A 27,637-nucleotide genomic window follows, 5' to 3' on the forward strand; every position below is an offset into this window, starting at 1 on the left:
ATGAGAGAGGGACTATATGGATCAGTGATAATAACTCAATCCTCTATTTGACAAAGAAGAGGGAGAAGGAAGAGGAAGAAAAAGAAAGTGGGATAAAGGATCAGAAAGGGAGGAAAATAGAAAAAATTAGAGTATGACTCCAGGGTAGACCTGTTTTGTTGTCATTGAGTTGGTTGGTTGGTTTGTCTGTTGTATTCTTCATGTTTCGCCAAGTTGGCCAGACTGGTCTCGAACTCCTAGCCTGAAGTGATCAACCCGCCTCGCCCCCCAGAGTGCCGGGACCACAGGCGTGAGCCACCACGTCCAGCCCCCACATTGCTTCTGGCCTCCGTGGTAGACCTCCCAGACGGAGCGGCCAGGCAAAGGAGCTCCTCACTTCTACCCAGACACGGGGCGGCTGGGCAGAGGGGCTCCTCACTTCCCAGACGGGGCGGCCAGGCAGAGACGCTCCTCATTTCTTCCCAGACGATAGGTGGCTGGGCAGAGGCGCTCCTCACTTCCCAGACGATGGGTGGTCGGGCAGAGGCGCTCCCCACTTCCCAGACGATGGGTGGCCGGGCAGAGGCGCTCCTCACCTCCCAGACGATGGGTGGCCGGGCAGAGGCACTCCTCACTTCCCAGATGGGGCAGCCGGGCAGAGGCGCTCCTCACTTTCCAGACGATGGGTGGCCGGGCAGAGGCGCTCCTCACTTCTTCCCGGACGGGGCGGCCGGGCAGAGGCGCTCCTCACTTCTTCCCGACGGGGCGGCCGGGCAGAGGCGCTCCTCACTTCTTCCCGGACGGGGCGGCCGGGCAGAGGCGCTCCTCACTTCTTCCCGGACGGGGCGGCCGGGCAGAGGCGCTCCTCACTTCTTCCCGGACGGGGCGGCCGGGCAGAGGCGCTCCTCACTTCTTCCCGGACGGGGCGGCCGGGCAGAGGCGCTCCTCACTTCCCAGACGGTGGGTGGCCGGGCAGAGGTGCTCCTCACTTCCCAGACGGTGGGTGGCCGGGCAGAGGCGCTCCTCACTTCTTCCCGGATGGGGCGGCCGGGCAGAGGCGCTCCTCACTTCTTCCCGGATGGGGTGCCCAGGCAGAGGCGCTCCTCATTTCTTCCCAGACGGGGCGGCCGGGCAGAGGCGCTCCTCACTTCCCAGACGGGGCGGCCGGACAGAGGCGCTCCTCACTTCCCAGACGGGGCGGCCGGGCAGAGGCGCTCCTCACTTCCCAGACGGTGGGTGGCCGGGCAGAGGCGCTCCTCACTTCCCAGACGGTGGGTGGCCGGGCAGAGGCGCTCCTCACTTCCCAGACGGGGCGGCCGGGCAGAGGCGCTCCTCACTTCCCAGACGGTGGGTGGCCGGGCAGAGGCACTCCTCACTTCCCAGACGATGGGTGGCCGGGCAGAGGCGCTCCTCACTTCTTCCCGGATGGGGCGGCCGGGCAGAGGCACTCCTCACTTCTTCCCGGATGGGGCGCCCGGGCAGAGGCGCTCCTCATTTCTTCCCGGACGGGGCGGCCGGGCAGAGGCGCTCCTCACTTCCCAGACGGGGCGGCTGGGCAGAGGCGCTCCTCACTTCTTCCCGGACGGGGCGGCCGGGCAGAGGCGCTCCTCACTTCTTCCCGGACGGGGCGGCCGGGCAGAGGCGCTCCTCACTTCTTCCCGGACGGGGCGGCCGGGCAGAGGCGCTCCTCACTTCTTCCCGGACGGGGCGGCCGGGCAGAGGCGCTCCTCACTTCTTCCCGGACGGGGCGGCCGGGCAGAGGCGCTCCTCACTTCTTCCCGGACGGGGCGGCCGGGCAGAGGCGCTCCTCACTTCTTCCCGGACGGGGTGGCCGGGCAGAGGCGCTGCTCACTTCCCAGACGGGGCGGCCGGGCAGAGGCACTCCTCACTTCCCAGACGGGGCGGCCGGGCAGAGGCGCTCCTCACTTCCCAGACGGGGCGGCCGGGCAGATGCGCTCCTCACTTCCCAGACGGTGGGTGGCCGGGCAGAGGCGCTCCTCACTTCTTCCCGGACGGGGTGGCCGGGCAGAGGCGCTGCTCACTTCCCAGACGGGGCGGCCGGGCAGAGGCGCTCCTCACTTCCCAGACGGGGCGGCCGGGCAGAGGCGCTCCTCACTTCCCAGACGGGGTGGCCGGGCAGAGGCGCTCCTCACTTCCCAGACGATGGGTGGCCGGGCAGAGGCGCTCCTCACTTCTTCCCGGATGGGGCGGCCGGGCAGAGGCGCTCCTCACTTCTTCCCGGATGGGGCGCCCGGGCAGAGGCGCTCCTCACTTCTTCCCTGACGGGGTGGCCGGGCAGAGGCGCTGCTCACTTCCCAGACGGGGTGGCCGGGCAGAGGCACTCCTCACTTCCCAGACGGGGCGGCCGGGCAGAGGCACTCCTCACTTCCCAGACGGGGCGGCCGGGCAGAGGCGCTCCTCACTTCCCAGACGGGGCGGCCGGGCAGAGGTGCTCCTCACTTCCCAGACGGTGGGTGGCCGGGCAGAGGCGCTCCTCACTTCCCAGACGATGGGTGGCCGGGCAGAGGCGCTCCTCACTTCTTCCCGGATGGGGCGGCCGGGCAGAGGCGCTCCTCATTTCTTCCCGGACGGGGCGGCCGGGCAGAGGCGCTCTTCACTTCTTCCCGGACGGGGCGGCCGGGCAGAGGTGCTCCTCACTTCCTCCCGGACGGGGCGGCCGGGCAGAGGCGCTCCTCACCTCCCAGACGATGGGAGGCCGGGCAGAGGCGCTCCTCACTTCCCAGACGATGGGTGGCCGGGCAGAGGCGCTCCTCACTTCCCAGACGGGGCGGCCGGGCAGAGGCGCTCCTCACTTCCCAGACAGGGTGGCCGGGCAGAGGCGCTCCTCACTTCCCAGACGGTGGGTGGCCGGGCAGAGGCGCTCCTCACTTCCCAGACGGTAGGTGGCCGGGCAGAGGCGCTCCTCACTTCCCAGACGGTGGGTGGCCGGGCAGAGGCGCTCCTCACTTCCCAGACAGGGCGGCCAGGCAGAGGTGCTGCTCACCTCCCAGACGGGGCGGCCGGGCAGAGGCGCTCCCCACCTTCCAGATGGGGTGGCGGCCGGGCAGGGGCTGCAATCCCAGCACCCTGGCAGGCCAAGGCAGGCGGCCGGGGGGTAGAGGCTGCCGCGAGGCCAGACCACGCCACCGCACTCCAGCCCGGGCAACACCGAGCACTGGGTGAGCGAGACTCCGTCTGTAGTCCCAGTACCTCGGGAGGCTGAGGCAGGCAGAGCACTCGGCGTCAGGAGCTGGCGAGCAGCGTGGCCAAGATGGCGAATGCGTGCCTGCATTGAAAGGAGAAAAGGCAGGCAGCGGTGGCGCGCGCCGGCAGTCCCAGGCAGTCCGCGGAGCGGGCAGCAGCAAGCCGAGTAGATTGTAGCCTGGGCCAGAGAGGGAAAGAAGAAAGAAAGAAGGGAGGGAGGGAGGGAGGGAGGGAGGGAGGGAGGGAAGGAGGGAAGGAAGGAAGGAAGGAAGGAAGGAAGGAAGGAAGGAAGGAAGGAAGGAAGGAAGGAAGGAATATTTTATTTTTTGTACACATGGGGTCTCGCTGTATTGACCAGGCTGGTCGTAAACTCCTGGGCTCCAGTGATTCTCCCACCTTGTCTTCCCAAAGTGTTGGGATTACAGACGCGAGCCACCATGCCTGGCGCTTATCTGATATTTAATTTGCAAATGTTTTCTCCCTTTCTGTGAGTTATCTTTTTATTCTCTTGATAGTGGTTTGTGGTTTTTGTTTTTTTTTGTTTGTTTGTTTTTGTTTTTTTTTTTGAGAGATGGAGTCTTGGTTTGTTGGCCCAGGCTGGAGTGCAGTGGCATGATCATAGCTCACTGTAACCTTGAAGTCCTGGGCTCAAGAAGCCTTCCTGCCTCAGCCTCCCTGACAGCTGGGACTACAGGTACATGCCATCTTGCCCCATTCATGATAGTGTAATTTGATAAAGAAAAGTTATTCATTTTGATGAAGTCCAGTTTATCTACTTTTTTCTTTTGTCGCTTGTGCTTTTGTTGTCGTATCTAAGATACCTTTGCTTAATCTGAGGTTGTGAAGATTTATACCCTTGTTTTAAGAATTTTATAATTTCAGCTTTTACATTTAGGTTTTTGATGTATTTGTAGTTAATTTTTATGTATAGTGTGATCTAGGAGTTAATCCACTTTCTTTTGCATGTGGATATCCAATTATCCCAGCATCATTTGTTGAAAGATTATTCTTTCCTCATTGAATTGCAAAACTAGGGGACTACCTGATATTAGCCAAACTTCAAAGTTTGAAGCCAGTAATTGAGTTTAGAGGGCACACTGCCCTCCTAAAGACCACCTTCACTTCTGAAACCACCTGCAGTTTCAAAGAGTCGCAAAACCATCTTCAGATTTGCTAATTCACTAGAACTCACTGAAAGTTGTTATAGTCATGGTTATAGTTTATTATAGGGAACATATAGATTAAAAGCAGCTAAAGGAAGAGACAACTCTAAACGAGAGTTGGCCGGGCGCAGTGGCGCACACCTGTAATCCCAGCACTTTCGGAGGCCAAGGTGGGTGGATCACAAGGTCGGGAGTTTAAGACCATCCTGGCCAACATGGTGAAACCCCATCTCTAGTAAAAATACAAAAATTAGCTGTGTGTGGCGGTGCATGCCTGTAATCCCAGTTACTCGGAGGATGAGGTGGGAGAATTGCTTGAACCTGGGAGGTGGAAGTTGCAGTGAGCTGAGATTGCACCACTGCACTCCAGCCTGGTGACAGAGCTAGACTCCGTCTCAAAAAAGAAAAAGAAAAAGAAGAAAAAGGGGCAAGAGTCTAAAAGGATTTTGGACACGAAGCTTGCATACTACGCTCCTGCAGAGTCAGGACACATTACCTTCTTGGCATAGATGTATGACAATATGCATGAAGTATAGTAGCCCCCTCCACCCACAGTTTCACATTCTGTGGTTTCAGTTACTCGTAGGCAACTGTGGTTTGAAAATATTAAGTGGAAGTTTCCAGAAATAATTCATAAGTTTTAAAATGCATGCTGTTCTGAGAAACATGATGAAATCTCACTCTGTCCCATTCTACCTTACCCGGAATGTGAATTATCCATTTGTCCAGCGTCTCCACGCTGTATACAAGACCCACCTGTTAGTCAGTTAGTAGCCGTTATCAGATCAACTGTTGTGCCTTTACAGTACTTTTGTTCGGGTCCTCCTATTTTACTTAATATTGGCCCCAAAGCACAAGAGTAGTGATGCTGGCAACTCAGATATGCCAGAGAGAAGCCAGGAAATGTGTCCTTTAAGTGAAAAGGTTAAAGTTCCTGGCCAGGCACGGTGGCTCATGCCTGTAATCCCAGCACTTTGGGAGGCCGAGGCGGGTAGATCATGAGGTGAGGAGTTCAAGACCAGCCTGGCCAAGATGGTGAAACCCCATCTCTACTAAAAATACAAAAATTAGCTGGGCACAGTGGCAGGAGCCTGTAATCTCAGCTACTCGGGAGGCTGAGGCAGGAGAATCACTTGAACCCGGGGGGCGGAGGTTGCAGTGAGCTGAGATTGTGCCACTGCACTCCAGCCTGGGCGACAGAGTAAGACTCCATCTCAAGGAAAAAAAAAAAAGGGTTAAAGTTCCTGACTTAATAAGGAAATAAAAAAATTATATACTGAGGTTGCTAAGATCTAGCTTGTGTTCGTGAAATTATGAAGAAAGAAAAATTCATGCTAGTTTTGTTGTCACACTTCTGCAAAAATTGCAGCCACATTGCACAATAAGTGCATAGTTAAGATGGAAAAGGGATTTTTCGAGTGGAAGACACGAAGAGAAATAGCTTCCAATGACAGCATTCAAGTTCGGTACTATACATGGTTTCAGGAATCTGCTAGAGGTCTTGGAACATATCCCTGTGGTTAAGAAGGGACTACTGTATTGCCAACCAGGGAATTCCTGCTTCCAGTGTATTTATTCCACTGTATGAATTCAGTGCTTCCAGAGTATTTATTAGGGCATCATTACATAGGCACGATTGATGTGCTTGGCTGGCCACATGGTTGAACTTGATCTTCAAGTCAACTGATACCAAGTTGTCCAAAGTTCCCCACCCTAAACCACATGGTTGGTCTTTCTGGCATGGCCGGCTTTCACCCTAAGACTACTGGGTGTTGCAGCTGCAACCTAAAATCCGGTAACAAAGACGTGCTTATCAGGTCTAACATAGATTACCTCCCAAAAGGGAAAGGCCAGACATCTCTTTGGGTAAGGTCAACTTTTTTTTACTACATTGAGACTAATACCTATTTCAAGGACAGAGTTAAGAAGGGAATGAATTTTTTAAACTGAATATCAGTAGTCTGGCAGGAGTTGTGTTAGGATCTTTACGTATAGCCAACTCATTAAATTTTCAGATTAACTCAGAAATATTGTTCCTTTATTTTGCACATGAGGAAACTGAGGCTTATATGATTTTTTCTTCTTTATTTTTTATTTTTAGAGACAGGGTCTCATTTCATTGCCCCGGCTGGTCTCGAATTTCTGGTCCCTGGGCTCAAGCAATCCTCTCACCTCAGCCTCCCAAAGTGTTAGGATTACAGGTTTGAGCCACCGCGCCTGACCTGAGGCTCATACATTGAGCAACTTTTCTGAGAGATGGAGCTAGGATCAGACTGAAGTTTCTCTGCTGCAAACCCCTTCATCAGATGCCACTCATCAGGACTGCTTCACTGCATAACTCCAGGAGTACTGTCCACATTGTATTCTCTGAGGATGGCTTTTCTTGGGATTGTACAGTGAAGCACTTTATATCCCAGCCACCCTAAATAATATATACCATCTGAATAAAGGCAGTATGCTTGCTGCATAAATGTAGCTTCCAGACAAGTTTCGTCGTCTCCTCTACTGTGTATGCATTCTGGAGCCATCACTCCACATTGCCTCCAAGTATAGCTGGTTAAAAGGTCCGTGAAGGTACACTCCTCAAATGACCTTTTGGTGTATTGATGTCCATCCTATTTTGGAATACCACGCTAGTTGCCTCACCTCTTTTTCTTGGTTGATTTGAGCATCGCTGAAACTCTTGCCACTCTGTTTTCCTTCTCAGGCTGCTGTACAGGACAGATTGAATGAGCAAGAGGGTGTACCTAGTGTTTTCAACCCACCTCCATCACGACCCCTGCAGGTTAATACAGCTGACCACAGGATCTACAGCTATGTTGTCTCAAGACCTCAACCAAGGGCAAGTTATTTCATAGCTGGAATTTCCCCCTTTTTTATTTATAAGTATATTCACTTGGTTATATTGATCTCCCTGTGACAGGAACAAAATAAATACTTAGAATGTAAACCTGTTAGTTAGACTTGGCCCCTTGGGTGTATTATTTTGCCTTGATTCCTCAAGGAATTGTTACAGAAACTACTCATTTTTTTTTCTTTTCTTTGGCAGTTATTTGGAGAGTGTTTTCTACCTCTTAAGTTACAATTTGTTTACTCAAGTTCTTCGTTGCTTCAGTTTACTTAATCTTAAACTAGTTTTGAGGAAGTACATGGAATCTTTGTAGGAGCTTTGGCCACATCTTTGAAATTAGCCTTGAAGGGCTAGTAGCAAGGAAGTGGTTCACTTAAATTCGACAGACATTTAAGAGTACTCCAATAACCTGGTATCTTGCTATTGGGGATCCAGACATGAATAAACAGCCAGTCTTCCCATTTCAAATTCAATTTCTCCCAGTCTAGTGAAGGAAGTCAGATGTGTACACTGATAATGAACTCTAAAGAACTTCTTGGACTTTTGTTTTTCTTACCCTTAGGGTTATACTCACCTCTTACACTTTTATACCTGCATTTAGAATCCTAAGAAAACACTCCCTTTAACATTGCAGCAGTTAGAATTTACTCCATCATCAAGCCTTTTTGTGGAGTACTTGATTTTTGTTTTGTTTCCTTCTGTTTGAGACAGGGTCTCACTCTGTCGCCCAGGCTGGAGTGCAGTGGCATGATCTTGGCTCACTGCAGCCTAGACCTCCCGGGCTCAAGCAGTCCTCCACCTCAGCCTCCTAAGTAGCTGGGACTACAGGTGTGCGCCACCATCCTGGTTAATTTTTGTATTTTTTTGTAGAGATGGGGTCTTGCTATGTTGCCCAGGCTGGTCTTGAACTCCTGAGCTCAAGTTATCTGCCTACCTCACCCTCCCAAAGTGCTGGAATTACAGGCTTGAGGCACTGTGCCTGGCCTACTTGATGTTTTAAAACATGTTTCTAAGTAGTGCTCTGTGGTTTTCTGAAGTACAGTAGCAGATTCCCACGTCAGCCATGGGGCTCCAGAGCTTCCTGGCCACAGACACAGAAAGTGTCTGAGGTTAACACAATGTGACATCTGTGAAATGCTTTATAAACTATAGAGTCCTGGATGTATGCTAGTTTTAATAATTAATAACAGCAATAATAATTAGCATTATTACTAAGATAAGCAGCTATATGGGGATTTGTCATTGTGGTTAATATAATTATTTAACATTTATATACCAATGTCCAAGGTTAGTAATAGTGATTATCTTTCTTGCTATTTCTATATACATTATTTTAGGTTTTTATGTTTGTTTGTTTTGTTTTGGGACAGCATCTCCCTCTGTTGCCCAGGCTGGAGTGCAGTGGTGTGATGTCAGCTCACTGCAACCTCAGCCTCCCAGGTTCAAGTGATTCTCCTGCCTCAGCCTCCCGAGTAGCTGGGATTACAGGCGACCACCACCACGTCTGGCTAATTTTTGTATTTTTAGTAGAGACGGGGTTTCACCATATTGGCCAGGCTGGTCTCTAACTCCTGACCTCAAGTGATCTGCCTGCCTTGGCCTCCCAAATTGCTGGGAGTACAGGTGTGAGCCACCACACCCAGCTTATTTTTGTATTTTTAGTACAGACAGGGTTTTACCATGTTGACCAGGCTGGTCTCGAACTCCTGACCCCAGCTGATCCATCTGCCTCATCCTCCCAAAGTGTTGGGATTACAGGCGTGAGCCACTAAGCTTGGCCTATTTCTGTATACCATATTTTGATGTGTAAATCTAAAAAGGAAAGAATGAGTGTGTATCATTTGGGGGACATTAATTTGCAATTGAATTTGAAAAGTCTATAAGTAGCTGCCAAAAATAAGTATTAAAGCAGTTTTGGTTTTTATTTGTTTGTTTGTTTTTTTGAGACAGAGTCTTGCTCTGCCCCCAGGCTGGAGTTCAGTGGTGCGATCTCGGCTCACTGCAGCCTCCGCCTCCCGGGTTTAAGCGATTCTCCTGCCTCAGCCTCTCTGAGTAGCTGGGACTACAGGTGCATGCCACCACGCCTGGCTAATTTTTGTATTTTTAGTAGAGATGGGATTTCACCATGTTGGCCAGGCTGGTCTCAAACTCCTGACCTCAGGTGATCTGCCTGCCCCGCTCAGCCTCCCAGAGTGCTGGGATTACAGGCAGGAGATACAGCTCTGGACCTTAAAGCAGATTTAATACAAAAATTCTGCGAAAAAAAATGATAGTAAGATGAAATAAGACCAAAGATGGTGGCACTTAGAAGGATGAGGTGGCCAGGAAGAAGGAACTGTATTTTAGAGGAACAAATCACATGGAAGGACCAAAAAGAGTGAGAAAATCTGACCTAGCCGTTTGATAAAATATTAGGAATTGAGAGAATTGTCTCTAACTTTGTTTTTGGACTTTCAGGGGCTGCTTGGATGGGGTTATTACTTGATAATGCTTCCATTCCGGTTTACCTATTACACGATACTTGATATATTTAGGTATGTACCTTTGGATTTATGTATTAGTAAGACTTTGGAGCTAAAATTTAGGCCAAAATAAGTTTTATGCTCCATCAATGTTGACTTACCAATTTGTCATGAGATCGAATACTCTTCCCGAACTGTCTTTTAATACAGTATAAAAGTATTTTAAATTGTTGAAGCATTGGCAGGCATTGTGAAATGGAATTGTTTTTAAATTAATCTTAACTATTGTTTGCAGGCCGGGCGCGGTGGCTCACGCTTGTAATCCCAGCACTTTGGGAGGCCGAGGCGGGCGGATCACGAGGTCAGAAGATCGAGACCACGGTGAAACCCCGTCTCTACTAAAAAATACAAAAAAAAAAAAAATTAGGCGTGGTGGCGGGCACCTGTAGTCCCAGCTACTCGGAGAGGCTGAGGCAGGAGAATGGCGTGAACCTGGGAGGCGGAGCTTGCAGTGAGCCGAGATTGCGCCACTGCACTCCAGCCTGGGCGACAGAGCAAGACTCCGTCTCAAAAAAAAAATAAAAAAATAAAAAAAAAAACTATTGTTTGCAAAAACCAGTCTGACTATATTTATTTGTCTCCCCGTCCTCCCCCCACCATATTTGTCACCTCTACATTTCCTAGTTGATGTCCACACCCTTTCCTTTCTAACCACTATCATCTCCTAGCTTCACACGCCTTAGAACTTTTTTCCTAAACTACTTCTCCTCCACCTGACTACTCACAATCCCAACAAATTCTCTTGCTCTGAGATTACCCAGTTTGCCCTTGATTCCTCCCACAATAGTTGGACCTCCCTAGACACTCCTGTTACACCTTTTCTTTCTTTATTTTTTTGAAACAGAGTCTTGCTCTGTCGCCGTCACCCAGGCTAGAGTGCAGTGCCACCATCTTGACTCATTGCAACCTTCACCTCCTGGGTTCAAGCGATTCTCATACCTCAGCCTCCCAAGTAGCTGGGATTACAAGCATGCACCACCACGCCTGGCTAATTTTTGTATTTTTAGTAGAGACAGTAGAGATGGAGTCTCATTTTGTTGGCCAGGCTGATCTTGAGCTCCTGGCCTCAAGTGATCCACCTGCCTTGGACTCCCGAAGTGCTGGGATTGCTGGCATGAGCCACCACGCCTGGCAGCTTCGGTACCTTTTCACTTTGCCCTGGCAGCCCCTAGGTTGCAAACGCTGGAACCCTTTTATGTATATACCCACTTGCTTCATACCTTCACCATTCTTCTAGCTTCCTTCATGTACCATTAAAAGAGCTCATCATTGGAAGCTACAGAGGGTCCAAGGCCAGAAAATGAGTGGGGCACAACTGGCCGGGTGCGGCGGCTCACGCCTGTAATCCCAGCACTTTAGGAGGCTGAGGCGGGCGCATCACGAGGTCAGGAGATCAAGACCATGCTGGCTAATACGGTGAAACCCTGTCTCTACTAAAAATACAAAAAATTAGCCGGGCGCGGTGGCGGGTGCCTGCAGTCCCAGCTACTCGGGAGGCTGAGGCAGGAGAATGGCATGAACCCGGGAGGCGGAGCTTGCAGTGAGCCTAGATCGTGCCACTGTACTCCAGCCTGGGCAACAGAGCGAGACTCCATCTCAAAAAAAAAAAAGAAAGAAAATGAGTGGGGCACAACTTCTTAGCACGTCAGGCTTGGGTTATCTGGTCCAGAGCCACGTCTAGGCTTTATGGGGAACTAAAATGTTCATGGGCATCCAGGCCAGCAAGTGGAGCTGGGATATGTAGTCTGGGCCTTGTGTATACAGGGAACCTGTACTTCCCTTCAAATATGGGACAGCCTTTACCCTGCTCTAGGGAGCAGAGGCTGAAGGTGTGGGTCCAGCAGCTGCATAAGTACAAGGGTCAGATAGTACCTTTTATATTGGCCCCTTGGTGTTTTATGAGGCTATCTGCTTAATGGCTTTCTTGCTTTAGCAACGTTCTTCATGGTCACTAATTAATTGCTTAGTACTCTTTCCATCCCCATTTTATTTAAGAATGAACATGTAAAAATCTTTAAAATCATAATGAAAACTAAGTTGACATCTCTGTTTTTTTCTAAAAAATAAAAAAAGCTGATTGTCCTAAATTGTGTAGATTGTGGGAATATTGTGTAATGAGGAAAAAAAAAATAAAGCCTTTAAGAGATAATTCTAAAATGCTTAATTTCAAAGAAAGTAGTTAAAACATCAGTCTTCTGAAGAATTTCTAACCATTCCCCCCCAAGTATACAACTTACTACATTTTGTGCTTTTAATTCGCTCTGGAATGTTGGTGTCAATGAATTTGGTTTGATTACTCAGGAGAAATTCCAAGTAGAATTGTATACACGGGGAATTTGTTGGGATAATGAATTGACTCACTTTTTGTTAAGGAAAGTATCATCGTTTAATCACCTTGTCTGTGCTGAAAATTTTTCAAGTAAATGCATATTGTTTGCTTTTCTAGGGAAAATATGCATGGCGTGTATTACTAATTTTTATGCAGCTGTATCATCCAACCAACTCGTTTAATGTTAGGTAGCACATTAGCCTCTGTCCCATTGCCTTCTCTGGAAAACCAAAGGATAAATAAATGGCACTATACAAATAGGGTAGGCCCTTTAGAAACAGATGTGTGGTACCATTAGGTATGTATTCTTCACTTTACAAGAGCTGCCAGTACTCCACATCTGCCAGGGTACTGTGGAGCAGTTTAATAACTTCCTCCATGGATACCATCAACCATAAATCATCAAGCAAAATGTACTTGCCCCTTTGAAGAGCAAGTAAATTATAACCGCAACTCCAGATTTGAAGTTCCTATCCATAATTTGAATAGTTTGGGGTTGTGAACTAAATATTTAAAATCCCAGGAAAACAGAAAGGAGAAGGAGGGGCAAGTAGGACAACCAGAAAGTGACTTTTGTTCTAGAGTATTGTCCAGTAGAACTCTCTTGATGATAGAAACGTTCTGTATCTCCGCTGTTCAATATGAAAGCCATTAAACACGTGGCTATTGAGCACTTGAAATGTGACTAGTATTACTAAGGAACTGAATTTTAATTGTGTGTAATAGATTTAAATTCAGAATAGCCACATTGGACTAGTGGCTACAGTATTTAGACGGTGCCATTCTAGAGAGTCTGGGTGCATGGCCTGACACATGATCTTTTTGGATACTGTGTCTTCCCTTCCAAACTCTTCTAGCCCTAAATTGTTCTACAAAAAATACTCAGGATTTATGTAGGCCAGTGTTGGAATTTATAATCCCAGTAGTTTGCATTCTTCCTGAACAGGCAATAGAATAACACTTGCTGCTTTATGGCTTTTGAACCAGCCTCTACTCTCAGATTTGATGGTCCACTCACAGACCGTTCACCTCCCTTTGTTGCCGTGCCTCTGGCTCTGTTACAGGAATCTGTACAAATTGGCCCACTCCATATGCACTGTAGTAAGCTGGATTCATGTGATATTTATTCCTTCCTCCCCAGGTTTGCTCTTCGTTTTATACGGCCTGACCCTCGCAGCCGGGTCACTGACCCCGTTGGGGACATTGTTTCATTTATGCACTCTTTTGAAGAGAAATATGGGAGGGCACACCCTGTCTTCTACCAGGGAACGTACAGCCAGGTCAGTGCCACAAACCATATAGATGCCAACTTACCGAAATGATTCTATCCTCAAAGGAAAGCATAGCCCAGCACTGATCATGTCCTTTTTTTACTCAAAAACCTTAATTAGCTCTTCACTGCTTACAGGGGGGGTAATAAAAAAGACCAAACCTTTTAGCGGGCCCCTCTTGGATCTAATACTGCCCTTCTTTTGAGGTCTTTTCTTCATAACTTATTTTACCATACCTTCAATTCCAGCTGACTCATTCCCTGAACATAGCCTGTACTTGCCTACCTCTGTGCCTTTGCTTTTGCTGGTCCCTCCACGTGGAATGCCTTCCTCACATGTTTGCTAATTGGAATCTTGCCAGTCCTTCAACTAGATCATGTCGCTCCGCACTTACAGCTATCCCTGATTGTTGTGCCCTGTCCTGCCCTATTTCATAATCTAGAATACTAATCTTTCCCTTTGTTCTTCCACAGCTTTTAAAAATTGATAGCAATTTTATATTCTTTCCTATATCATTTGTGTTCGTGTCTAATCTCTGCTACCAGACTGAAAGCCCCTTGAAGGCAAAGCCTACATCTTTGATCTCTCACAGAATTGAATAAGGACATAGACCATAGACTCAGGGTAGCACATCTCATTCAACCTCAGCCATGTAGACCTTTGACTCAAGACCTCACCATTCAGGGGAGGAAAAATTAGAGTTCTGTGGGTGTTTGATATATCTCTAGTTTGCCAGAGAAATACATAGAATTAACACTATAGGAATAGGGAAAACTATGGGAATGCTGTGGGAATAGGCAAAAGGGGGTTCTATTATGCAGCCTCCAGAATTCCTGAATCTATCTGGAGAAAGAGAAAAATGCTCACCCTTGCTTCCTGCTTTCATTTTCCCACATCTGCTTTTTATCATAGTCTCCTCGCTGGTTGTTCCCACCACACTCAACAAAAACTGAGCACCTACTGTATGCCAGGCAATGTCCTCAGTGCTAGAGATACAGAGATGAGTGAGATGAGCACCTCGCGTGTACCCTCTCTGCTATGATCCTGAGGGGAGACCAGTACTGCTGGCCATGTCAGCAGTTGTACAGTGTAATGTGCTCAGCAGCACGCACATGCAGAAGCACGCACAGGAGTCTTGGACACTAGCCCTGTCTTTGAAAGTCTTTTACACCCTATGCTCTTTAGAATGCCTTTGGATCGTACAGTCCATCATTCCTACTCGATATGTGGCCTGGGATCAGGGTTGTCTTCGCAGTTACTTTTTACTTACAAGGATGTTGTAGCTGTGAAGTAGAAAAATTCTCACCTCCCTTTCATATGGTCAGATTCTCCTGTTTTTATCTTCCTTAGACTGTGGGTGCAGCTGACTTTTCTGTGATTGTTGGGAACTTGTGTAAGCCTGTCTACTCTCATGTGTCTGTTAAGTTTGAATCCCAACAACACTAAAACCTTTTCATTAAAGCTTGTTAGCATGGAGTTTCTATAGGGAGAACAATGCCAGGGGTGTGAAGGTAGGAGCTCAGGAATTTTCTGATTTCTCGCTCACCTTTTTTCCTTGTTTTTCCTTTTGTTCCTAAATACATAACTGTATCCATTAGGACCCTTAGCCTAAATATAAGCTCAAGGCACAGTCTTCTTAATAATGAGTGATCTTCTCTTTCTCACAGGCACTTAACGATGCCAAACGGGAGCTTCGCTTTCTTTTGGTTTATCTTCACGGAGATGATCACCAGGACTCTGATGAGTTTTGTCGGTAAGTGGATTGATTATTTTCCTTTTCTTTTCTGACTCTTTCTGGTGACAGTTTGTAGTCAGCAAGTTGTTCTCATGTCCTTTTCATACCTTTCCACAGCAACACACTCTGTGCACCTGAAGTTATTTCACTAATAAACACTAGGATGCTCTTCTGGGCATGCTCTACAAACAAACCTGAGGGATACAGGGGTAAGTTATGTTTCTTCTGCCTCATTGAGATTATTGGAGTATCTTTGGAATAGTCTGGAAAGACATGCCAGGCCATTTATTACAAGTGTGTTCGTTCTGTGGTAAATACGACGCTAGTTGCTGTTTTATATTGTCTCATTTAATCCTCTCAGCAGTCCTGAGAGATGGGGGGGTCATACTACCTTCGCTTTGTGGTTTAGGAAATAGGCTCAGAGAGTTTAAGCCACTGGCTGAAGATCACACAATTAGCAAGTTTTATTTTTTTGTTTTTTATTTAATTAATTAAAAAAAAATTTTTTTTTGAGATGGAGTCTTGCTCTGTCGCCCAGGCTGGAGTGCAGTGGCGTGATCTTGGCTCACTGCAACCTCCGCCTCCTGGGTTCAAGCGATTGTCCTCCCTCAGCCTCCTGAGTAGCTGGAACTACAGGCGTGAACCACCATGCCCAGCTAATTTTTTTGTATTTTTAGTAGAGATGGGGTTTCACCATGTAGCCTCAAACTCCTGGATTCAAGTGAGCAGCCCACCTCAGCCTCCCAAAGTGCTGGGATTACAGGTGTGAGCCACTGCGCCCCGCCGTAATTAGCAAATTGTAGCATACGATCGGGTCTGCCAGATTCTAAAGCCCATTCTTCACATTCAGCATTGCCAAAGCCTGCCACATTCATAGAAATACCCAGTCTTGGCTAGCAGCTTGCTTTTAATCTGAATGGGCTTTTTACTGAAGAGTTTATTCTTTTCATCAACAATTTTAACAGAGCCCTTGCATAGTGAGTCAGTTGTTTGAGTACCTTGAGTGCTGATATGGATTTGGAAAGTTCAGATCTTTGCTGACAATAACTCTTCTTTGGAGATAAGTATTTTTAAACGGTTAGTAAAAGATACGAAGGCATCCAGTGAGGAAAAATGTAGTCATTTTTGTGGCTACTTCTATCCAGCAACCTTTGAGTTTATATTAGCATGCCACATACTGTGCCATGTCTTGAGAACCAAAGATGTGGCAGATGTTGTCCCTGCATCCCAGAGTCTGAATCTTAAGCCTACTTGTTTTTAAACATCCAAATTCCTGCATGCGTTTTGCCATTCTAATATGGCTTTGTGGGGCGGGGGCGGAAGGGAGGTTGTGAATAGAAGGAAGGTAAGGATTTTTTTTTTAATAGAAGTTTATAAAATCTCTTATTTCACACCATAAGGAAAACATAGGTAAAACTCTGTTATGGTAAAAATCTTGGTCATTTGAAAACCAATTTTCTTTTCTTTCTTTTTTTTTTGAGACCAAGTCTTACTCTGTCACCCAGGTTGGAGTGCAGTGGTGCGATCTCAGTTCACTGCAGCCTCCACCTCCCAGGTTCAAGCGATTCTCCTGCCTCAGCCTCTTGACTAGCTGGAATTACAGGCGCACACCACCACGCCCTGCTAATTTTTGTATTTTTTGTAGAGATGAGGTTTCATTATGTTGGCCAGGCTGGTCTTGAACCCCTGACCTCAAGTGATCCAACCACCTCAGCCTCCCAAAAGTGCTAGGATTAAAGGTGTGAGCTACCAGCCCAGCCTCAACTTTCTATTAATAAGCTTCTTTGGAACAGAAAAACTAACCTTTTTAAGGGTAGAGAAAAGATACATGGGGAGAAAGGATAAGGAAAGGATTAGGCAAGAGAAAAAAAATGATGATGGAGATTATTATCAGTATCATCAGGCTGAGACTTGCAGCCTTGTGTGCTTTTAGGTTTGAGCCCTTGTACAGGGAAAAACTGTGCCAGATTCTTTATAGATCCTTTTCCTACCATCAAGTAGACATTATCCTTAAACTCTGCAGCCTTCCCTGGCATCATCACAACAACCACACCGCCACCAGGAAAGCCTGTCCTATTCTAGTCAAGCACCTAGGGATAGGCATGCAAATTGATAATAAAAACAAAAGATTACAAACTGGGAGGAACTGGGCATGGTGGCACACTCCCGTAATTCCTGCTACTCAGGAGGCTGAGGTGGGAGGGTCACTTGAGCCCAGGAGTTGGAGACCAGCCTGAGCAACATAGTGAGACCCTGGCTTAAAAAAAGAAAAGAAGGAAAGAAACTAGGAGGGGGGAAAAAGCAGAGACTAAATGATACCTCCCGTCTTCCCCAACCAGGATTAAAACAGTTCTCTCTCACTCATTGTGGAAAGTCTAAGGGTTGATCTTTTTCACCATCAAGTCCTGCCCTTGATCTGTTGGGTCTTTTTGTCAGTCTCACAGGCTTTACGAGAGAATACCTATCCATTCCTGGCCATGATTATGCTGAAGGATCGAAGGATGACTGTGGTGGGACGGCTAGAAGGCCTCATTCAACCTGATGACCTCATTAACCAACTGACATTTATCATGGATGCTAACCAGACTTACCTGGTGTCAGAACGCCTAGAAAGGTACAAGGGAGTTCCCTTCTGGAACAGAGAGAGACCAGTTGTAAATTTGGAGGGCTGACCTCTGGGGCTCTACCAATCCTGACTTATTCTGTGCATCAGGCTGCTATTAGCTTTTAGCTTTGCCCATTTATTGTCAAAATATTTACATACTTTGACCTAAATTACTCTATATCAGGTAATCTGTTCTTAGAGATGTTCAAAATAAAGACAAAGGCTGGGTGCAGTGGCTAACACCTGAAATCGTAGCACTTTAGGAGGCTGACGCAGGAGGATTACTTGAACCCAGACTGGGCAACAAAGCGAGACCTCATCTCTACAAAAAAATAAGAAAAAATTAGCCAGGCATGGTGGTACATGCCTGTAGTCCCAGCTACTTGGGAGCCTGAGGCAGGAGGATTGCTTGAGGCCAGGAGTTCGAGGCAGCAGTGAGCTCTGATTGTGCCTCTGCACTCCAGCCTGGATGACAGAGCAGGACCCTGTCTTTAAAAAATAATAAATGAATGAATAAACAAAGACAGGCCTCTATGCTCAAGAATGTATATTGTGGCATTTAGAATAGCTGAATATAATATAAAGAACTTGATGTAAAAAAAAAAAGTGGAATGGTTATAATTCCTCTCCACTACATAAGTTATGTACATTAATTATAGGAAATCCTAAAACCACAAAAAAGCACAAGGAAGGAATTTAAGATCACTGATAATCCTACCACCATTGAACATTGTTATATATTTTTTTAATTTTATACACAACACACACCCCTATATACGTACACATTTATTTGTAAAATTGGGATAATACTTTTTTACAACCCTTCTTTATGTAAGAATATGTCAGGGCCTTTTCCCTCATCATTAAATATTCTGCCACATTTTAAAAATTACTGCATAGCATTCCATTATCTAAATACATCATAATTTAACCAGGCCACTCTCGTTGGATTTTTAGATTATTTCGGTTTGTTACTATTATAAATAGCATACATGGAGATAATTTTTCGCAATTTGTGATGGTTTCCTTAGATTAAAATTTAAATTCCTGGAAGTGCAGTTTCTGGGTGAGACAATATAAATATATATTAAGGCTTTTGATTTGTGATGCCAATTTGCCCTCAAGAAAGTTAAACAAACTTAAATTTTATAGAAAGCTTTTAATAACATGGAGACATGCTTGTTACATATTAGAAAAATGCAGAATCAGGCTGGGCATGTTGGCTTATACCTGTAATCCCAGCATTTCGGGAGGCTGAGGTAAGAAGACTGCTTGAACTCAGGAGTCTGAGGTCAGCCCGGGCAACATGGGGAAACCCCATCTCTACAAAAAATACAAAAATTAGCTAGGCGTGGTGGCACACTCCTGTAAGCTGAGGTGGCAGGATTGCTTTAGCCTCGGAGGTTGAGGCTGCAATGAGTCATGATCACACCTCTGCACTCTAGCCTGGGTGACAGGCTAGCCCTGTCTCCAAAAAAAAAGAAAAATGCAAGATCAAAATCCTGTAAATATAGTGTTATTTTAACTGTGTAAAAAATGTATAGAAGAGGAAACTTTCTGAGGTAACTGAAATATTCTGTCTTGATTGGAGTGGTGATTACGTGGTGACATTTATCAAAATTCATTGAATTGTACATTTAAGATCTGTGCATTTCACTGCATGTAAATTTTATCTTAATTTTTAAAGAAAGTATAAAGCAAGAATGTTTCATCTGTTCAACTATTTTGATTGGCTAAATATTTTGGCTAAGAAAACAGAAATTTGTTGGAGAGAAAATAGGAGGTATGCCAAATGTTACAATGTTTTATCTTTGATTAGTGATTCTGTGAATAACTCTGAAAACTCTACATTTTCAGATCTGCTACAATGTGTGTAATGGATATATATGTGTGTGTTTTGGTTTTATGATATCAGTACAAAAATGCAGTAACCCAAAATGGTATTTACTTGTAAAATATGATATTGATGATCCCTTCATAATAACAGTACTGTGTTACATTTGTTAGAATTAGGGGAAAAGTTTTATTTTAAAAGAGGAGAGGAAAGCTTGCTGTTTCCTTTTCTGCCAAATTAAACTGAGAAAAAAGGTGGCTTATTCAGATTCTGCCATGCTCTGCTTTTGGAATCCCTTATGGCAGTGTGAAATCGTCATCTGCTAAGAATGTCAACATTTTTACACACACACACACACCCAGAAAATTTCAATATAAGAAAACACAGAACTTGGTGAGAGTGCTGTTTTTCTTCTCTTGCTTTTGATCTGTTCACAGGGAAGAAAGAAACCAGACCCAAGTGCTGAGACAACAGCAGGATGAGGCCTACCTGGCCTCTCTCAGGGCTGACCAGGAGAAAGAAAGAAAGAAACGGGAGGAGCGGGAACGTAAGCGGCGGAAGGAGGAGGAGGTGCAACAGCAAAAGTTGGCAGAGGAGAGACGGCGGCGGGTAATGGACCTGTGGCTTTGCTCCCTGTGGTTCCCAAACTGCCGAGACTTTGCCATCTTGGTCTTAAGTGTGAAAGGAAAAAATGATAGCCATCTTAAGCAGACTTAGAGGAAAAAAAAAAAAGGAAAAAGGAAAGAAAAAAATAGAACGTGTTGGGATTAGGGGTGATTTAAATTTTTCATACCATTTAAATATTCATTCTTTTTTAAATAAAAATTCAAAAAGAGAGACGGGCTTTGCCATATTGGCCAGGCTGCTCTCGAACTCCTGACCTCTCGTGATCTGCCTGTCTTGGCCTTCCAAAGTGTTGGGATTACAGGCGTGAGCCACCATGCCTGGCCCTAAAAATTCATTCTTAATACCAGTATTAGCTGATTTGGCATTTTACTCATTATCTTTTTGTTTTTGTTTTGTTGTTGTTGTTTTTGTTCCCTAGCAATCAGACTGAGATATACATTATCTTATTTGATTATGTATTACTACTTACTATAACCAGTGTCTTTTAACCATTTCTTTTATTTCTTTTTTTTTTTTAAGAGACGGGGCCTCACTGTGTTGCCCAGGCTGGAGTGCAGTGGCTATTCACCAGTGCAGTCATGGCACACTACACCCTGAAACTCCTAGGCTCAAGCAGTCCTGCTGTGGCCTCTCAAGTAGCTGGAACTACAGGCACACACCACGGCACCCTGCTCCCTTTCCCCTTTTTCTCAAATAAATACCTAGACATAATAAAGAATACATGAGATGCAATTGTAATTTAAATTTAGGTTTTTTTGACTATTCCCAAGAGGTTTTTCTTAGACTACTTAGTCATTAATTTTTCTTCTGACGACTGCATAATAAAGCGACATGGTCATTGTATTTATTTCTTGAGCCATAGCCTCACCTTTGCTTTGTGTCTCTGCAGAATTTACAGGAGGAAAAGGAAAGGAAGTTGGAATGCCTTCCCCCTGAACCTTCCCCTGATGACCCTGAAAGTGTCAAGATCATCTTCAAATTACCCAATGATTCTCGAGTAGAGAGACGATTCCACTTTTCACAGTCTCTAACAGTAAGGACCACCTAAGTTCTGTGAAGTGTGTGTAGCATCTGGGCTATAGATTTGGAGCTTTTACTGACTCTTGAGAGTGGTGTTGGTGTATCTGCTGCTCTGATAAACAGGGAACAGAGAGAGAGAGAGAGAGAGATGAGTATGCCATCAGTGGACACCAAGAAGAGTACCATGGACTGCTGTAGGCTCCTTCAGTTCTAGCTTCCAACTCAAAGCAATTTTTAAGTTTTTGTTTAATAATATTTCGGCTCTGGTAAGAAAAAAAGGTACCTTACATAAGTCCCTCAAAAGACTTGTGTGTTTGAAGACGGGAGGCTTTTCCATGCTGTCTTCTTGCATTGGCTTCAGAATCCCACCAGAACCCCTGCTCTGTAGGAAAAGCTCTGTCTCCAGTGACCTAAAAGCACTGGAGTGACATATCTGAATATAAGTGCACTGGAGTGACATATCTGAATATAAGTGCACTGGAGTGACATACCTGAATATAAGTGCACTTGCAGTTTGGATGCAGTTGTCTCTCTCTTTCTACTCAGCCCAAAAGAAGCCCCATTTTCTGAGGCTGCTTTGTGTATATGATAGCCATGCAATAGTGTTTTTCATTTCCACATGGAAGTCATTAAAAGCAGAAACTCAGAGTCTCACAGCATGAGGATCAAATTTTCATTCTTCCAGGGTTACTAGATGTGTTTCTTTGGTCAGTTTATTTAATTTCTAAGCCTCAATTTCTTCATCTGTAAAATGGGTTTAATAATAGGCACGGCTGGGCATGGTGCTCATGCCTGTAATCCCAGCACTTTGAGAGGCCGAGGTGGGTGGATCATTTGAGGTCAGGAGTTTGAGAACAGCCTGGCCAACATGGTGAAACCTCGTCTCTACTAAAAATACAAAAATTAGCTGGGCGTGGTGGCAGGCGCCTGTAATCCCAGCTACTCGGGAGGCTGAGGCAGGAGAATCACTTGAACCCAGGAGCAGAGGTTGCGGTGAGCCAAGATCACACCACTGCACTCCAGCCCCGGCAACAGAGAGAGACCCTGTAAAAAAAAAAAAAATAATAATAATAGGCACTCCCTAGTAGAATTGTTGTTAGGATTAAATTCTCAACATTGTGCCTGGCTCCTAGTAAGCGCTTAAATACTAACTACTATTTTTGGTATTTGTAACCAAAAGAAAATTTGTTTATACTGAGAGTCAGTATGTCGCCTTTCCAAATTTATAGCTATAGTGGATTCTGCAGTTTCCCTGATCACTCAGAATAATCAAGGGTAAACTCATAATTAAAAGAGGATGCACTGTAGTCAGGTGAGGCTGGGTAGTACATTCATTGCTTCTGCTTGTTTAACTGGACAACATCGGGCAAGTTGCAAAACTTCTACAGGGCCTCAGATTTCCTGTTAGTGAACTGGAACTATAATCTGCCCTCTGATAAGTTTAAACTGAAGATAGGTATGTCATGCACTGAACTAGATACTCTAGGGATCATTTAGATGAGTGAGACATGGTTTTGGAATTCATGGAGCTTATTGGCCAGTACAGAATGTAAGACTCAGAGAACTAATACAGAATTAAAGTTATGAAACATTCTGGTAAGAGAGAAGCAAATAGCTTCCTTGTTTTATTTCTCTCTCGTTTATGCATTTATTTATATTGGAGGAAGTCCTTATGTCTCTAACTTCGTTTGTTTTGAGACAGAGTTTCGCCTTGTCACCCTAGCTGGAGTGCAGTGGCACTATCCCAGCTCACTGCAACCTCTGCCTCCTGGGTTCAAGCAATTCTCCTGCCTCAGCCTCCCGAGTAGCTGAGATTACAGGAACCCGCCACCATGCCTGGCTAATTTTTGTATTTTTTTTTTTAGTAGAGATGGGATTTCACCATGTTGGTCAGGCTGCTCTCGAACTCCTGACCTCAAGTGATCTACCCCCCCTCGGCCTCCCAAAGTGTTAGGATTACAGGCGTGAGCCACTGCGCCTGGCCCCATGTCTCTAACTTTGGATTTTTAAATTGAGATAACATGGATGTGCCTCACACTGTATCCACCACATAGTAGGTGGTTAGTTAGCATTAATTTCCTTCCCCTGGTGTCCCATTTCTTAACTATGGGTTTGTGTATGTATTTTAGCTTTCATGTTCACTAGCAATTTTGCTATTGTACACATGAATTACGTGGAATTTCTACCCCCAAAATTCTGATAGATAAAACTATATATGAAAAGCCTAGGCCAGGCGTTGTGGCTCACGTCTATAATCCCAGCACTTTGGGAGGCCGAGGCAGGCGGATCACCTGAAGTCGGGAGTTCAAGACCAGCCTGACCAAAATGGAGAAACCCTGTCTCTGCTAAAAATACAAAATTAGCTGGGTGTGCTGGTGTGTGCCTGTAATCTCAGCTACTTGGGAGGCTGAGGCAGGAGAATCGCTTGAACCCAGGAGGCAGAGGTTGCGATGAGCCGAGATCACGCCATTGCACTCCAACCTGGACAACAAGTGTGAAACTCTGGCTCAAAAAAAAAAAAAGAATGAAAAACCTAACAAAAATTTACTCTCCTGAGAGTTTTGGAGGAAAAATCTATTAGAACTGTGGAACAGAATAGGCTTGTGGCCAAAAGGGAACTAACCATTCATTAACTATTTGATCCTTGAAGACTTTTAAATGGGTTCCTCACTAAAAGCTGTTTTTTAAAAAGAATATCGGCTGGGCGTGGTGGCTCACGCCTGTAATCCCAGCACTTTGCGAGGCCGAGGCAGGCGGATCACAAGGTCAGGAGTTCCAAACCAGCCTGGCCTATATGGTGAAACCCCGTCTCTACTAAAAATACAAAAAATTAGCCGGGTGAGGTGGCGGGCGCCTGTAGTCCCAGCTACTCGGGAGGCTGAGGCAGGAGAATGGTGTGAACCCTGGGGGGCGGAGCCTGCAGTGAGCCGAGATCGTGCCATTGCACTCCAGCCTGGGCGACAGCGAGACTCTGTCTCAAAACAAAAAAGAAAAGGCAAAATTCTGTCTCAAAAAAAAAAAAAAGACCTTGTATCACCTTCCTGTGAACTTGGTCCTTTGTAAATAATCTTGAGGAGTGACAGATTTGTAGGTAATGCTCAGCTCTGGAAAGTAGTGAAATGCTAAGATAAAAGGGATACGCTGCGGAAAAATCTCCACGTCCCGTGAGTGGTCATAAAAGAGGCAGCTGACTTTGTTTTAAACAAATGTATAAGAGATCCAAAGCCCAGAACTAATTTTTCTGTCCATTGCAAACCAAAAGGGACCTCTAGTAGTAATGTAATCTGTTTCCTGATGGTTATCAACCCTTTGCCATTAGTAATAAAAAATGCCAGCCGAGTGCGGTGGCTCATGCCTGTAATACTAGCACTTTGGGAGGCCAAGGCAGGCGGATCACTTAAGGCCAGGAGTTCAAGACCAGCCTGGCCAACGTGGTGAAACTCCATCTCTACTGAAAATACAAAAATTAGCCAGGCGTGGTGACATGCACCTGTAATCCCAGCTACTCCGGAGGCTGAGACAGAAGAATGGCTTGAACCTGGGAGATGGAGGTTGCAGTAAGCCAAGGTCGTGCCACTGCACTTCAGCCTGGGTGACAGAGTGAGACTCCATCTCAAAAAAAAAGAAAAACAAAAGCCAAGTTTGTACGAGTGTTAGGTATTCTCAAGCAGAGATTAAAAAGAAATCAGAAAGTATTTTTTTGGCCAGGCATGGTGGTTCACACCTGTAATCCCAGCACTCTGGGAGGCCGAGGCGGGTGGGTCACCTGAGGTCAGGAATTCAAGACCAGCCTGATGAAACCCTGTCTCTGGTCCGGCTTGGTGGCTCACACCCATAGTCCCAGCCTACTTTGGGAGGGCAAGGTGGGTGGATCACGAGGTCAGGAGTTCAAGACCAGCCTGGCCAACATGGTAAAACCCCATCTCTACAAAAAACACAAAATTTAGCCGGGCATGGTGGTGCACGCCTGTAGTTACTGCTGCTCAGGAGGCTGAGGAAGGAAAATCGCTTGAGCCCGGGAGGCAGAAGTTGCAGTGAGCCGAGATCCTGCCACTGCACTCCAACCTGGGCAACAGAGCAAGACTCCATCTCAAAAAAAAAAAAAAAAGGTTTTTTTTTCACTCATATTGGTTTCATACCAAGAATACTTGGTGTAAGTCTAATTGATGCATCTTAAGAAAGAGCGAACATTAGGCTGGGCGCGGTGGCTCACGCTTGTAATCCCAGCACTGTGGGAGGCCGAGGCGGGCGGATCACGAGGTGAGGAGATCGAGACCACGGTGAAACCCCGTCTCTACTAAAAAAAAATACAAAAAATTAGCCGGGCGTGGTGGCGGGCGCCTGTAGTTCCAGCTACTCGGAAAAGCTGAGGCAGGAGAATGGCGTGAACCCAGGAGGCAGAGCTTGCAGTGAGCCGAGATCGCGCCACTGCACTCCAGCCTGGGCGACAGAGCGAGACTCCGTCTCAAAAAAAAAAGAAAAAGAAAGAGCGAACATTAATGGGAGTTGCAAAGAGACAAGGAAACTGCTGAAAATGAGTTAGGTTGATAGACTAAAATATGAGAAGTTTATAAAATCATGAATGGATTAGATAAGAGGAACATGGATTTACTATTTAAATTCTGGATTATAGCCCTTTAAAAATCCATAAAGAGGGCAACACGGCAAGACTCTGTCTCTACAGAAAATTTTAAATATTAACGAGGCATGGTGTTGCACATGTGTGATCCCACTTACTTGGGAGGCTGAGGCAGGAGGATTGCTTGAACCTGGGAGGTCGAAGCTGCAGTGAGTCGTGTTTGCACCACTGCACTCCAGCCTGGGTGACGGAGCGAGACCTGTCTGGAAAAAAAAAAGTTCCCTAAAGCGGTAAGTTTAAGAAATGAAGGACTGCTTTACACAGAGGGGTATAAAACCCAGAGAATTGATCATTTTGAGAGGTATATCAAAAAGAAAATGGAATAGATTCCTCCCAAAAAGGAAAAATAACTTGAATGGCACGTTCGTCATCTTTGGGGTTGATCTGAATGAGGTTGGCAGAATTGTTCTTAGAAGTAGAATGCTAGATGGAGAGGCCACAGAGCAGAGACAGGGAGAGATGACAGTGGCCTGTTCCACAGGCATCTCACACACAGTTTAAGTTTTAGCATCATGGACTCTCCTGATACTGCCTCCCTTCTCACTAAGGATTTTAGCTGTGCCTTGTCAGAGCCAGAGCAGGGTAAGGAGGGCATTCCCACAGAGAGGAGATTCATATGAGGTGCAACACATTTATTTTATTGTATTTTTTTGTCTATAGGTTATTGGGGAACAGGTGGTGTTTGGTTACATGAGTCAGTTCTTTAGTGGTGATTTGTGAGATTTTGGTGCACCCATCACCCAAGCAGTATACACTATACCCTATTTGCAGTCTTTTATCCCTCCCCGCTTCCCACTCTTCCCCACAAGTCCCCAAAGTCCATTGTATCATTATTTTGCCTTTGCATCCTCATAGCTTAGCTCCCACATATCAGTGAGGACATACATGTTTGATTTTCCATTTCTACTTACTTCACTTGGAATAATAGTCTCCACTCTCATCACGGTCGCTGTGAATGCTGTTAATTCATTCCTTTTTATGGCTGAGAAGTATTCCATATATATATATATATATATCACAGTTTCTTTATCCACACGTTGATTGATGGGCTTAAAACTGGATCCTTGGCCGGGCGCGGTAGCTCACACCTGTAATCCCAGCACTTTGGGAGGCCGAGATGGGAGGATCACAAGGTCAGAAGATCGAGACCATCCTGGCTAACACGGTGAAACCTCATCTCTACTAAAAATGCAAAAACATTAGCCGGGCATGGTGGCGGTCGCCTGCACTCCCAACTACTCAGGAGGCTGAGGCAGGAGAATGACGTGAACCTGGGAGGCAGAGCTTGCAGTGAGCTGAGATGGCGCCACTGCACTCCATCCAGCCTGGGCGACAGAGCGAGACTCTGTCTCAAAAAAAAAAAAAACAAAACAAACAAAAAAACTGGATCCTTTTGCTATTATATAAAAGATAATTGGCAAAACTTGAATAGGGCCCGAATAATAATATATTATAGAAATAATGTGTCGGTTACATTTCCTGATTTTGAGAGCCAAGTTGTGGTTATATAGAAGATTGTCCTATTAGTCTGTGATCACCTCGGAATACTTGAGGCCATGTGTCTTACAGTTGGCACTTCACTGTCAACTGATTTAAAGAAAAAAATTAGTGTCCTATACTTCCAACTTTTCTATAACTTTGTGATTATTTCTAAGTTAGCATTTTATCAGACATGTCAAAGAAGAGACAGATTAATTCGGAGTAGGACTAGTGTTGGGCTTGTGTAATTTCTTTTAAAAGGCTGCCCCATGTATATGCCATGGGAAATGAAAAGATCTAGAATTCTAGTGTAATGTGATTCTTTTCCTATAGAGTCATCCTGGGGAGAATTGGGGGATATTTGACTTCAGAGTTTGTG

General features: G+C 45.9%; 1 protein-coding gene across 1 annotated transcript in view; it reads left to right on the top strand.

The window, feature by feature from the left end:
* The window catches only part of FAF2 (Fas associated factor family member 2), a 65,585-nt gene that overhangs the window by 34,577 nt on the left and 3,371 nt on the right, over positions 1–27,637 (top strand). The window contains exons 3-10 of the mRNA XM_055285072.2: positions 7,054–7,188; positions 9,655–9,731; positions 13,190–13,328; positions 14,987–15,072; positions 15,172–15,263; positions 17,491–17,668; positions 19,931–20,102; positions 21,010–21,153. Coding sequence (XP_055141047.1) covers positions 7,054–7,188; positions 9,655–9,731; positions 13,190–13,328; positions 14,987–15,072; positions 15,172–15,263; positions 17,491–17,668; positions 19,931–20,102; positions 21,010–21,153 — 1,023 coding nt within the window. The remainder of the gene's footprint in view (positions 1–7,053; positions 7,189–9,654; positions 9,732–13,189; positions 13,329–14,986; positions 15,073–15,171; positions 15,264–17,490; positions 17,669–19,930; positions 20,103–21,009; positions 21,154–27,637) is intronic.

Source organism: Symphalangus syndactylus, chromosome 7 (genome assembly GCF_028878055.3).
Source record: "Symphalangus syndactylus isolate Jambi chromosome 7, NHGRI_mSymSyn1-v2.1_pri, whole genome shotgun sequence".
Lineage (NCBI taxonomy): Eukaryota > Metazoa > Chordata > Mammalia > Primates > Hylobatidae > Symphalangus > Symphalangus syndactylus.